At 37.6% G+C, this 13,211-nt stretch overlaps 2 protein-coding genes and 1 pseudogene across 3 annotated transcripts; 1 reads left to right on the forward strand and 2 right to left on the reverse strand.

Moving 5' to 3' along the window:
• Positions 1-82: 82 nt before the first annotated feature.
• On the reverse strand, positions 83-1,837 carry LOC111776735 (cytochrome P450 89A2 pseudogene; annotated as a pseudogene).
• A 4,499-nt stretch (positions 1,838-6,336) lies between these two features.
• On the forward strand, positions 6,337-8,618 carry LOC111776731 (lysine-specific demethylase JMJ13-like). Its single transcript, XM_087118493.1, has 9 exons — positions 6,337-6,556; positions 6,621-6,762; positions 6,863-7,076; positions 7,178-7,231; positions 7,321-7,400; positions 7,483-7,760; positions 7,832-8,224; positions 8,320-8,436; positions 8,557-8,618. The coding sequence occupies exons 1-9, from the start codon at positions 6,337-6,339 to the stop codon at positions 8,616-8,618; spliced, it is 1,560 nt and encodes a 519-aa protein (XP_086974619.1).
• Positions 8,619-8,784: 166 nt separating this feature from the next.
• Positions 8,785-12,762, reverse strand: LOC111776730 (uncharacterized). 2 transcript variants are annotated; one of them, XM_023656059.2, is made up of 8 exons: positions 12,609-12,762; positions 11,440-11,615; positions 11,263-11,321; positions 9,836-9,895; positions 9,677-9,746; positions 9,428-9,497; positions 9,313-9,339; positions 8,785-9,166 (listed from the first exon to the last, which is right to left on the reverse strand). In XM_023656059.2, the coding sequence occupies exons 1-8, from the start codon at positions 12,640-12,642 to the stop codon at positions 9,117-9,119; spliced, it is 546 nt and encodes a 181-aa protein (XP_023511827.2). In that variant the 5' UTR covers positions 12,643-12,762; the 3' UTR covers positions 8,785-9,116. The 2 variants fall into 2 exon arrangements, with proteins under 2 accessions (XP_023511827.2, XP_023511828.2); XM_023656060.2 differs by having other exon boundaries at positions 11,440-11,742.
• Between the last annotated feature and the right edge of the window lie 449 nt (positions 12,763-13,211).

Here is a 13,211-nt window from a genome sequence, read left to right on the forward strand (position 1 = left end):
GTCCATGTGATATCGAGATCACCAGGATCACCATGTACCGAAGTCAAATTCCTAATCCTATAAGAGATCATATACAAGACCATTTATGAAGCTATAAAGTCTTATTAATATAACTTCTGAACTCTAAATCCCTACCTCCTCATATTTGTCACAAACTAAATTAAAACATAAAATAAAACACATTTTCCCTGTGATTTCATAAGATAAACAAACCTCAATTTAAGACCTGGGGATTATGTTGGCTTTCAGAGGCTTCTCCATCACCACCGTGAACTCCACCTTCTCCCACAGATCGACGCCGTCGCCCTCCACCGCCTTCCATTCAAACCTCCAAACCAGATTGGCTATGAAATACTCCAAATGAAGAATTGCCAGACCAAATCCTGGGCACATCCTCCTCCCTGCGCCGAACGGCATCATCTTTATCTCCTTGCTCCCTGTTATATCAAACCCCGCCACTTCTTCTTCTTCTTCCCCGCCCTTCATGAACCTCTCCGGCTTGAACGCCATCGGCTCTTCCCACACTTCCGGATCCCAACCCATCTCCGCCACCATGAAATTTACAGTTCCGTTCTTTGGTATCACGTAATTCTCCAACACCGTGTCTTCTTTCACTGCGTGTGGTAACACGAAATGCCCTGGTGGGTGTCTTCTTAATCCTTCCAAAACCACCGCTTTCAGATATGGAAGCTTCCCCAAATCCTCTTCCATCACCTCCTCCCCTGTTCCATCCCCCATTACTCCTTTCATCTCAGCAAAAAGCTTGTGTTGGATTTCTGGGTATTTCACCAAATTCGCCATTATCCATTGCAGGGCCGTGGACGTGGTGTCGGTGCCGGCGTTGAGGAATTCAGAGGCTAGTGTGGACATTTCTTCATCTGTAAGCTTTCTCTTCTCGTCTGGGTGCTCCAAATCGAGAAGGGTATCCACATATGACACCACGAATTCTTCTTTTTCTTCTTCAGCTTCGGCTCTGTTTGCTCTGTTTTCTCTGTTTTCTCTGTTTTCTCTGTTTTCTCTGTTTTCGATGGCCTTCCTTCTTGCTTCGATTAAAGGGATGGTGACTTCATCTCGATTCCTCTTGAGTTCATGAAACGTCTCCCAGCGCTTTCGGAGGAAAATCTTGGTCAATTTGGGCCAGAAATTGAGAGCGTTGAAAAGCCCAAGGTTTACCAGCATCTTACGCTGCACGTTCTCAATTTCCTTGATCTGGGATTCCTCAAGCTTGTCTCCAAAGCACATCAACACCAACAAACAAAACATAGCATACTGAAAATGATCCACAACGCAAATGGGTTCTCTCAATTGAGAGTGAGAGAGGAACCGATCAATAAGAATATCCAAAACCCACCTGCGAGCACGGGCGTAGGACTTAACCCGGGAAGGATGGAGGATTTGGGAAGTGAGATTACGGCGGAGGAGGCGCCAGAGTGGGCCATAAGAGGCGGTGTTGATATTGTGCTGGTTGCTAGAGGCGATCTTGCTGATGGGAAGTGCAGGTGGACGGTCGGCGAAAAGAGCGCCGTTTAGGACAAGGGCGTTGTGGGCGATAGAGCGGTCGGCGATGAAGACGGTGGGGCGAGTGCCGATGGGGAGGGTGATGATGGGGCCGTATTTGGCGACGAGGGTGCGGAGAAGAGACTCGATTTGAAGAGGGGATCTGCGGAGCCATTGGAGATTGGTGAAGATGGGGATGGAAGGAGGGCCTGGTGGGAGATTGGTGGAGCTTCGGAAGTGGGAAAAAATGGAGTTCAGAAGGGAACATAAACAGAGCGAAATGATGATGATGAACCACGTCTCCATGATTCTCTCTGTTTTTGCTCTGCTTTTTTTGTTCTTTTTGATCCCTAATATATAATTGTTTCTGTGTCATCCCACGTTTCCTTTTGACGTTTCGTTTCTTTTTATTAAATTAATACAAAAAAATCAAGTATATATATATATATATACACACATATACATATACATATACATATATATAATATATATCATCGAAATCCTTATCAACTTCCTCTTCAATATCGGTTTTAGTTTCGTTCTTTGTAAGATTGTTAACGATGTCGTCGACAAGGTTGTCTACAAGTTAGTTCACTCTGTTCATGGATTTTGTTTTGTTTTATTCGTCACCATTTTTTCCTGTTCTTTCTCGAATTTTAGTCACACTTATACTTTTCATTTCTGATATTAAGAAAATTACCATCATGGAACTTTATGGACGTCAATGTCGTGGAAGGAGAGGAAACAAAAGAGCACCAATTATTATAATAAATTGACTATAAATGTGGTTTTTTAATTAGGTAGATAAAAATAGATATTTCGAGAGCACAGGTCAATTAAATGGTATTTCCAGAAAATCACCCGTTGTATCCAGTAGGCTACAAATCACTCGGAGGAGCATGTAAGAAGGAAGTGTGAGCTTGATGCAAATGTCAAAAATATCTTCTGCTTTATATGATTATCAATCAAATAATTGAACTATATTTAAATTAACTTAATTTTAACTTTTAAAATTGAACATAAGTTTAACGTCAATTTTAGGCAGATATTTATTTGAAAAAAGTATTTATTTGGGGTTGTAGAGTTATCGAGACAAAAGTACGCTACAGTATGAGACGTGTTTGAGCTCCACCCTCCAAGTGCGATTCATGTTGTGTTTCTAGTCGTTGCCGTTGGTTGATTCAAAAACATGGCAAACATGAATATTTACGGATGAGATTATTGAGAATTGTTGGAGTCCACGTTGGCTAATTAAGAGAAATATCATTGGTATATAAGTCAACGACACTATCTCCATTGACATGAGGCTTTTTGGAGAAATTAAAAGTAAAGTCAAGAGAGCTTAGTCATTTACCCATTTCTTATTGATCAAATTGTAATAGCCCAAGTCTACCATTAGTAGATATTGTTCGCTTTGGCTCGTTACGTATCGTTATCAGTCTCATGTTTTTAAAATGCATCTATTAGGGAGAGGTTACTACACCCTTATAAGGAATATTTCGTTATCCTCTCCAACGGATGTAGGATCTCATAATCCACCCCCTTAGGAGTCCAACGTCCTCGCTGGCACACCGCTCAATGTCTGGCTCTAGCTCTGGCTCTAATACCATTTGTAACAGTCCAAACCCACCGCTAATAGATATTGTCATCTTTAGGCTTTCCCTTCAGAACTTCCCATCAAAGTTTTAAAACGCGTCAACTAAAGAGATGTTTATACACCCATACAAGAGTGTTTCATTGGTGAGACTCTTCTCCCAACAATCCTTAACACAATGTAATGGGTTGAGATGACAAATGAATTAGCAATTTTTTTTTTTTTTTTTTTTTTTTTGAATTGATTGAATTGATAATCCAAATGATTCAAATAGGGTTCACAACACAACCCAACATTTATTTCCCGGTTAGGTTGGATTTATTCATTTTTAACATTTAAAAAAATTACCTAAACGAGTACTCGTAGAATTGAGTTGAGTTAAATTGCGAACCCTAATTGCCGATAATTCCCTAAATTAGCGGATGTGGGACTTCCATCATCCAACAGATTGAACACTCGTGGGGGATGCCATCGTTGTGCATGAGCAAATCACAGGTAAGTGCTTCCGTCACGCATGGCTGTCTTCCTCTTAAATTGGTGCATTTTTTGGGTTTGTGGCCAACCAAATTGTATATTGGATATCACTTTCACTTTCACTTTGCTACCCAAACCCAATTCTTCTTGGACCCTTCCCTTGTTCCTCACTCTTCTTCATACTTTGGGTTCTTCTTAATTCATTTGTCCTTATCCATAGGGTTTACATTTTGATGTATATATATATATATTTTTTTGGTTTAATAATGACAATTACGATGGACCATTTAATTAAATATATAGTTGTTAAAATTGACTGATATAAGATTTAGATATTATATTGATTGTTGTAATGACCATATACATGGTTTTTTAATGTCGGGATATATTAATATAGTTTATATGGCGTGTCATATGGAGGTTCATGCATTATACAACATCGATAACATAATATATAGTTCCTTTAAGTCATCTAATTAAACCATCAGTGAAGTCACTTACTTGGTTGATCTACGTCAAAGTGACTATGCTCCCTTAATGCTAACTTGAAATTGCTTATTGAAATTTAATTATCCCTGAGGATTTATGCATCAACTTAGCTCCAAAAAAAAATTTAATTAGCTAAAATCTAGCTAAATTAACCTTAAACACGTTCGAAAGTGTGAAAAAAAAAAATGTCTCTCAAAGAGAAAAAATGCTAGGAAATGGTTTGAATGTACGAGACTCAAACTAGGTCAATTGACCTTGAAAGGGTCCAAAAATATCAAACTCGAGCCAGATCAGCCGAGAGGTCGAGTTGAACCGTCAGAAAATGTATTCTTCGACTAGATCCGAACTGCCTAAGTGAAATGAAACTAAGCAATTGTTATGACTCAATAAGCCCGACATTCCTTTTAACTCCCCACTTTCTCAATCTATCCAAGGCACTAAATGAGTTGTTGCATGTGTTGGGTTTAAGCTGCTACTTGTGACCTGGATTTCTAAGCCTATAGATGGTTCGGCTCCAAACCTACGCCTTGGGTGCTTTTCTTGTCGAGGTTTAGGTTCGAGACTACCTTCGGTTCCCGAACTAAGATACACACTTACTGTCAAATGCATCGGTCTCAATTACAAATGTTCAAGCTGCTACATTCACAAGAACATGAAACAATAAAGTATAATATAAATACATAAAAACTAAAACTAATCTACGATGCTTCTTCTTCTTCCCAATGTTATCTTTTCTTCGGGCAAAATCAATCTTGAAAAAACAACCGTAAAATGTCTTGCTCGCCCCCTCGATCATGCAAAAGCAAATCTCGAAAACTACAAAGAAACTAGACTCCGTGCTCGAGAAGAGCTAAGCACAAACAAACTCATTTACTAAGAGCATGGAGTTCTAAATACATGCAACAAATATCAGAAGGTATTACTGGGTAGGGTGTTTTCTAGAAGAGTCATTCGCATAAGAGGAATTATTCTAATAGTTGCAAGCAAAAAAGTTAGGGGTCCAATGAGACATGTCGGCCAAGGGCCAGAATTGTCCAATGAGACATGTCCAATGAGCAAAAGCCTTTTAGCTTTGAAAGCCGAAACAATCAGGGAGACAAGATGAATTAGACTGATCCTACTGACCCTGAACCTCTACAACTCGGTTGGTCTCACAATTCCATGGTCTCTCCTTTGTCTCGCGTCTTCGCCCCTGACCCGGAACCTGTAACTCAATCACTTTCTGAACTGTAAACAAGGAACTATTCTTGTGTGTCTCATTGCTGCTCTCCTCTTCTCGTCTTCGTTGAGCCTAAATTACTAGCTTCCGAACTTCACTACCACAAGGGTTTGTGCCACGAAGAAAAATTCCATGGTTGGCTTGCAAGATTCACCCAGAGGGGTGCACCGTTATGTGCCACTTAGAAAATATGATTATTGACCCAGAGAAGTGTCATTGTTATGTTGTAGCAAGTTTTCCTAAACAAATGACGAGGAGTCACTAAGATGAGAAATATGGTCAAGAAGCGTCAAAAGCATTGACATGAATTTATCCCCAAACTAACTTAAAAGGCGTCAGTAAGTTAAGCAATATGACCAAGAGGCATCATATCAGAAGCTTTGTTGTATCTACATTGCGAGTCTTAGCAGTCGAGATCAAGTATAAGAAAATGTCACAATCTATAATGTGATTGTACCAAAAAAAAAAAAAATCATCAAGGATAGATGACTAAGCTAAATGGGGAAGAATGTCACAACCATATTAAGAAGAGAGTAGGTTGTGACCTCACGTGCAGACAAACCGAAGGTGATATGTGAGTGGTGTCCATCAAACCATGTGAGGGCCAAGATAGACAAGTGTCAAGATGCAACCAAGGAGAACGGTGGATGATCCAACGCACTAACAAAAGTGTGTGTTAAAACCAAAATGAGGCATAAACAAGACAGAACCAAGAAGAACAACATGAGTATCAGAGACAAGCTCGAAAAGGGCCAAGTCGAGCTCCAAATCAAATCTAGAGTTAAGTTCGTATATATAAAACACGACATATCGTCAAATTTAATTTCAATTGGACACGAAAAGAATGCTCCACTGGATCATATGATGTCCCGAATTACTACACCTTTTAAATCCCATGCAACTAAACATCATCAACAATCTCTTCTTCTAGTAACGTATAAAAAGAACCCAAAATTCTCGATTCGCCAGTACTTCTCTTCGTTCTTGCTTCCATCTTGGATTTCATCTTTTTTTTCAAGATAAACTGATGAATCTCTGCAGTAATCAAAAACCCATATAACAAATGGATACGGCGAATTCAAATCCGCATACAAAAAGAAGAAGAATCAAAATGCCACAGCCTGATGATTCCAGACGACCCAGAATGTTGTATGGAATCAACGTGAACGATCATAATTGGACTAATAAACTCAGCGAGTGCCCTGTTTTTCGACCTTCAAGGCAGGATTTCGAGGACCCTTTTGCTTATTTAAACAAGATTTCTCCTAAAGCCTCAAATTATGGTACGAGCCGCCATTGTCATTACTTGTGTTCTTGTTTCTTGTCTGAACATCTTTAAAATCTCAGGGATTTGCAAGATTGTTTGTCCCCTCAATGACATTGTTCCTGCAAGCCTTGTTTTGAAGAGAGAAGTGCAGAATTTCAAGTTTCAACCTTCTGTGCAGCCTCTTAAATATGCGACATGGACGACAATGGAGGACAAGATTTTGTACTATAAAAGAGGAAGGTTGTGTTTGTTGTGTTGGAATTTCAAGTTTTGGGTGTGTTTGGATTTATGTTAAGATGGGTTTGTGTTGGGTGTTTTGCAGACAGTATAAGTACGAGGAGTTTGAGAATATGGCGAACCAAGTGTTTGTTGAGAACTATTCTTCTTTGGCTTGTCTTTCTTGTAAGATGTTCGAAAGGGAATTTTGGCAAGAAATGGCTTGGGGTATTCATCACTCTGTTGAATATGGTGTCGATGTTGAGGGTAGTGCGTTTTCCAAATCCGATGAACTCGGACAAAGCAAATGGAATTTGAAGGTCTCGTGTTCTTCGTAAACCCTGAACTCTAAAACCCACGAATCCGTATTTGAATTCTTAACAGCAATTTATTCGTTCTTGTTTCTTTTTGTGTCTCTTAGAAACTTCCCCGTCTACCCGAATCAATATTACGTCATCTTGAAGAGGAAATCCCTGTAAGTAGAGAATGACTCTCGAGTTCTATTAGTTGAGTTTTTAGATGTGTAATGGAGGTCGTAATGTGTAGATGTTTGATTAATTATAGGGCATTACACATCCAATGTTGTATATTGGGATGGTGTGTAGTACGTTTGCTTGGCATGTAGAAGACCATTATTTATACAGGTTGGTTCGTTGATATATCTATCAGTTTTATACCTATGTATGTATGCTAAGCTATGCTATACGTTTACGTTTCGATTTTCAGTATAAATTATCTTCACTCGGGTGCGCCGAAAACTTGGTACGCAGTTCCCGGGAGCCAAGCAAATGACTTCGAGAAAGTAGCATATGATGAGGTGTATTTGGATGACGTGCTGCCAAGCTATGATGTTGATGGGGCCGCTCAGGTTCTTGCTGAAAAAACAACCATGCTGCCTCCATCATTGTTCATGAAACACAATGTTTCAGTGTTTAAGGCTGTCCAAATGCCTGGAGAGTTCGTGATCACCTTCCCGAGAGCATACCATGCTGGATTTAGCCATGGTGAGTGAGTTTTTCCTGGTTTTGTTTCTTCTACTCTAGCTCTGCATACATTTGAACTGTTTATGCTGCAGGTTTCAACTGTGCGGAGGCAGTGAACTTTGCTGCTGGAGAATGGTTTCCTTATGGCTTAATCGCCGCAAAACGCTACTCCTTTCTCGAAAGACGACCTCTAATTCCCTTTGAAGAACTTCTCTGCAAAGAGGCCATCCATATTTGCCAAGAAATGATGGCATCCCCTGGGGACTTCGTCGCTTGCACGTCTCATTACGCCATCATGGCCTCCTGCATCACCCATGTTGCTTATTATAGAGCCAGTCGCCGAAAGCTGGAGAAAAGAGTGTCCGGCTTGCAGCAGTGTGCGAGCAGCATCGGAACCGTCCAGTGTGGCTTCTGCACCAGAGACCGGTACTTGGCCTTCCTCATGTGCCATCGCTGCAATACATACTCCACCTGCATTTTTCATGGTACTACTACTACATTGGCTCGGATTGTTGTGTTTCTTCTTTGGTGGTGTTTTTCTTTTGTTTTGTTGTTTTTGAGTTGGATGTTTTGTGTGTAGGAATTTCTACGAACTGTACCGTATGCGGGATAACGCGGAGTCTGTTTTTGAGTGAGGCCATACGTTATGTGGAAGCTGCAGCTGATTACTTCGAGAACAGGAAGTCTATGCTATCAAGTTATTTGATCGAAACTACGAAAATCCGGGAAGAAATTCGAGGCAAGACTCTAGTTTTGGTTTGGTATTTTGTCAATTTAACGGGTTTTTCTAAGGTTGATTTTTAGTATTTTGTTTCAGAGTTGTATGAACTTGAAGGCAATGGTGGGGAAGACGCTTCTACTTCAGCTGCAGATCAATAGAAACAAAAGCTTAATATGATCAGTTCATTTTTGGTGGGGGAAGAGGTCTAAAGAGCAAGCTCTGTTTCATTCTTTTTCTACACCATCTTCCTTGGAGATGATGGTGTGTATATTTTTATGCGAATTTCTCAGACAACCAAAAGTAAATCTTTAAGAGAATGCAATAGAAACAAATTAGTAGAGACCAATCTGTGAAATCAAAAACTTCAAACAGGTTTGAACCCAATTTAGTGTTCTAAAACAAGGTAATCCAAGAACTTCCTAACTGTTCTGCTATATAGATTCAGACTCGATTCCATATAAATAGGTTAACTTAGATTGTTACTATCGTCGTGGTTGTCGGAAATGGGAAATAGTATTCAGTTTCATGATAGCTCAGCTATGAATATATCAGTTTCATACCGTGTAGTATGTCCAAGCATGGTGGATTTTGCAGAGCCTTCTGAGAATTGAAGTCTTTCAAGTGGTTTGAGATGATAACAGGCAAGAATTTAAAAACTACAAAAGTTTTAACCCACCAGTTACATCATCAACCACTTCAACAGGACCTGTAATTTGTGAAGCAAAAAGTGTACACCATTATATTCATTGGATGAATCAAATTAGTTTATACTAATTTTACATAGCACCAAAATGAAATTGTTATGTAGATCTACCCTTTAAGCTAAAGGTTGCATGGAAAAAATCTACTTACCAAGAATTGCCATCACCGTTCTTGAATCTGGAAAGATAAAAAAGTGAAAATTAGTGAAGTTAATAAATTTACTGTGAAAAAGTCGATCTACTTGGGTGAATTTCATATAACTTACTTGGAGCAATCTGAGTTTTTCCGGCATCAATGGTAATATGGGTTGGTAGCTTCAATGATTTTGCCCTCTCCTGATGAACAACAATATATAAAAGTTTGAAAAAATGCAAGAATTACGAAAGGCCTCAAAGAATAGATGAGATATAGAAAAGCGCGATCGGATTATATTAGGGAAAACTTCATATAACAAAAATCAGCTAGATACCATAAAATGAACTTTTAAGAAAGGAAATCATAGTGGAATTGTTACTTGCAAGACTAGCATGTCTTCCTCACTTTCTATCTTCAGTACCACCTTGGGTTGTCCACACATTTCCCACCTACATGTAAATAAAATCAAATAAATGTACAGGGAACGAAGTATGGGATGCACATTAATAATAGGGAGGGCGATTCTGTAAATACGTACCTATTCAACGCTTTTGGTGCACGATAATGGAGCTTCTTATAGAGACCCAAAGTTGCATGACTAACAAAAGCAAGTTAAGTGGATCAGAAACTAGTCCAAATATAATTTACAGCATTAAGAAACTGGGAAGTTCACTGTGCAAAGGTTTGACGAAATTAGATTCCTAGGCTCAATTCTCAATCATTTAATTTTTAAACAAGTAAAAAGCCAGTACTTATATCAGAATTTGTCTAGCATTCGCAATTCTTTAAATAAAGGGTCGTGGTTCCTAACATGGTATCAAAGCTATGCATAGGGGTGTTTAATGCATATTCCACTTATATGCCTTGTACCACAGATGTTCTGACGATTCTTCTTCCTTATCATTAAAATCCCTTCAGTTAAACTGCACCTATGCAAGCTCAACCAAGTTTTAGCATAACTGTTATGTCCATCGCAATTTGCCATGAGGATTGAAAGGTATCTGTATACCTTAATGTGGTGGAAGGATAGGATACCACACATTACCAAGGACAAAAGAAAACAAAAAAGGCCATAAAACTCAGAATCTACAAGTATGCTACAATATTCCAACTAAATAAATTTAACTGATGGTTTCATTATGCCTATTGTCTATTATTCAACTATCAACCAACCAAGCAAAAAATCCAGACAATAAATCTTCAAATTAGATGTCCAGAAAGCGCCGTTGAGAGATCCACCAAAAGTAGAGCACCTAGACAGTGATGGACGAAAGAACCCTCATACAGTAAACTAATCTCATAAATGACTGGAATTCAGAGGGTAATTTTCTCAGGACTCCACCATTCCCTGGAGTAACCCTCATAGTAAAGAAAAGGGGCACCCGAAGAAAAGTGATGTAAGAAAGAAAAAGGTTGTGTATGATAAAGTGGATCGATAGTTTTTCGCTATAGGATTGACAGTAAAGCAGGTTGGTCTGGAGATTGAGAAAAAGGTGAAAAGGGTGCATCATCAATACATCTTTCTTTTATCATGAAATTTTATTTACGAGGATGATTCTTCCCATTAGCACCTTTGCTGTTGTTTTATAGATTCCATTCATCAATAATTTTTCCTCAATATTTCAAAAAATAGAAGCACTATTATCATCCAAAATTTTGCATTGTGACAACTTTGACTTTCAGCCTATTATCATCCAAAACCTTTTATGTTAGTCATTGATACTTTTAGTTATAATTTTAGTTAAACTTATAAATCTTTGCAATAAATTTACTATACCAGGCGTGCAGTGGGTTGTTACCCTAAACTTCCAAACATTATATGCCCAATTCTTAGTACTAGTTTCTAATAAAAACCAACTCCAGCATTCATAGTATGCAAGCAACAGTAAAATTCAAAACTTCTATCATTTTTAGCATTAAAGACATCAGTAATGAAAGAGGAGCCACAAGATGGTAATAAAATACCTGCATTGAGCAGCAATTTTTCCTTTTCCCATTTTCAAATCATTTCTCACAACTAAAACCTGAAGAGACAGAGTGAAATGTTGTTATATTTTTTTAGAGAGAGTAAAAGAGAGAACGTCTTAAAGTCGTCGAGAATGATTTTCCAATAGACAGCAAGAGAGAAACAGAGAAGCAGACCATCTTGAAGTCATCGAGAATGTCAGCCAAATTTTCGACCTCCAATGGCTCTTTAGGCTTATCCTTCTTCCCATTTCTGCTGGATTGGTTGATTTTGGCTAATTTAGCTTTGATAAAGATGCGAGGAGGATACTTCGAACCAATACAGTATCCCAAAACAAGGCAGCTGGCCCCAACTACAATGGCACTCAGCCATGTCAGATCCATCCAATCTTAGTCTATAAAATGCACTCCTCTAATATTGAAGTCCAGCAAGGCTATTGCTGGACCAGATACCAAATTCTAATTCAAGCAATTGAAATCCTACATAGAACAGGAATAACTCAAATTAGAACTCAGAAACAGTAACTACAGAAGGAAAAGAACAAAGATAAAATGAAATGACATAGCAGCCATTCCTCAAATTCAAGATTATGATATACAGAAAAATTTAGATTTTTCCTGCATTTTCTTTGTAGAACACACAAAGAACCTTTTGAATGTCATTTAGGAATTCAATTTTCTGATCCCATTTGATAACGATTTGGTTTTTTGCTTTTAAATATTGGGCTTGTTTTCTCACAACTTCCTTACAATATCTTTCATCTTTGAATTCTTAACCAAATCTTAAAAACAAAAACTTCCTTTAGTTCAAAACTTGATTGGAATTTGAAAGCACTCCTAAAAGGAAGACAATAAAACAAAGAAATCAATAGATATAACTAGTGTTTGTAAGCATAATTTTCAAAAAACAAATGATTATCATACGACTCTTAATCAATCAAAAAAATAGATCGTGAATATACCCAATTATTAACTATAGAACGTTTTCTTATACCATGTTATTTTATTACCGCTTCAAAATTGATCAATCAACCTCCAAAGTTCAGAACAAGCCAATTAACAAAGATATCAAAATAAAAGGATAAACCAATCCAAGAAGCCCTCACTGCAAAACAGTCCTACCATGTTATTTCATTACAGCTTCCGAAAACACCGATTTCTTAGAAAACATATAATGCGAACTTAACTTCCCACTATTCAACTTTGAATTAACCAATCCGAATCCTTCATCGTATTCCAGATAAACGGAGTTCTTGAAAGAAACTTGCGAGACGCTTGACAAAAGAACTTATTCTTTTCTGGAAAGGAAGAATCAAAGACGTTAAAAAGGAAAAAAAAAACATTACCAGGCGTTGAATGACGATTATGCTTATGTTGCATTTAGATGACGATCGTCACCCAGGATCTTAGATCAGACTCGAGAACAAGCCCACCATGACTGAAGCTTTCATCAAGGAGGCGAAGTACGGGTTCTCTCTGGAGCTCCTGCGCGAATTACTCGCCAAGAACAATGTTTTTTTCGGATCAAATCCAAATCCAATGGTACTTATTTTAAATTTTTTTCAAATTTTTATTTTTAATAAAAATAAAATATTAGCGTATAAAATTTTAATTTATTTAATTTCTAGAATGTTTAATTTGAATATTTTTAAAAAATTAAGTTCTAAATAGTTAAAAATTATTTATAAGAGTGATTGAAAATTAATATTCAAAAAATAATTATGAAAGTGTCAAAATTGTTTTAAAACAAACCAATTTTAATTATTAAAGTCTCGTAATTAATAATTTAATTTTATTAGTAATTTTTATTATTTTATTTACAATTGAACCTCGTTTATTAAGTTAGAAATCTAAGATTATTAGTATAATATTGAATTGCATCGGGTTAATTATAACCTAAAATATTTATAGTATATGAATAAGATTAGATGTCTTATTTCGAAATTTAC

Source organism: Cucurbita pepo, chromosome 16 (genome assembly GCF_057944985.1).
Source record: "Cucurbita pepo subsp. pepo isolate OVF chromosome 16, ASM5794498v1, whole genome shotgun sequence".
NCBI lineage: Eukaryota > Viridiplantae > Streptophyta > Magnoliopsida > Cucurbitales > Cucurbitaceae > Cucurbita > Cucurbita pepo.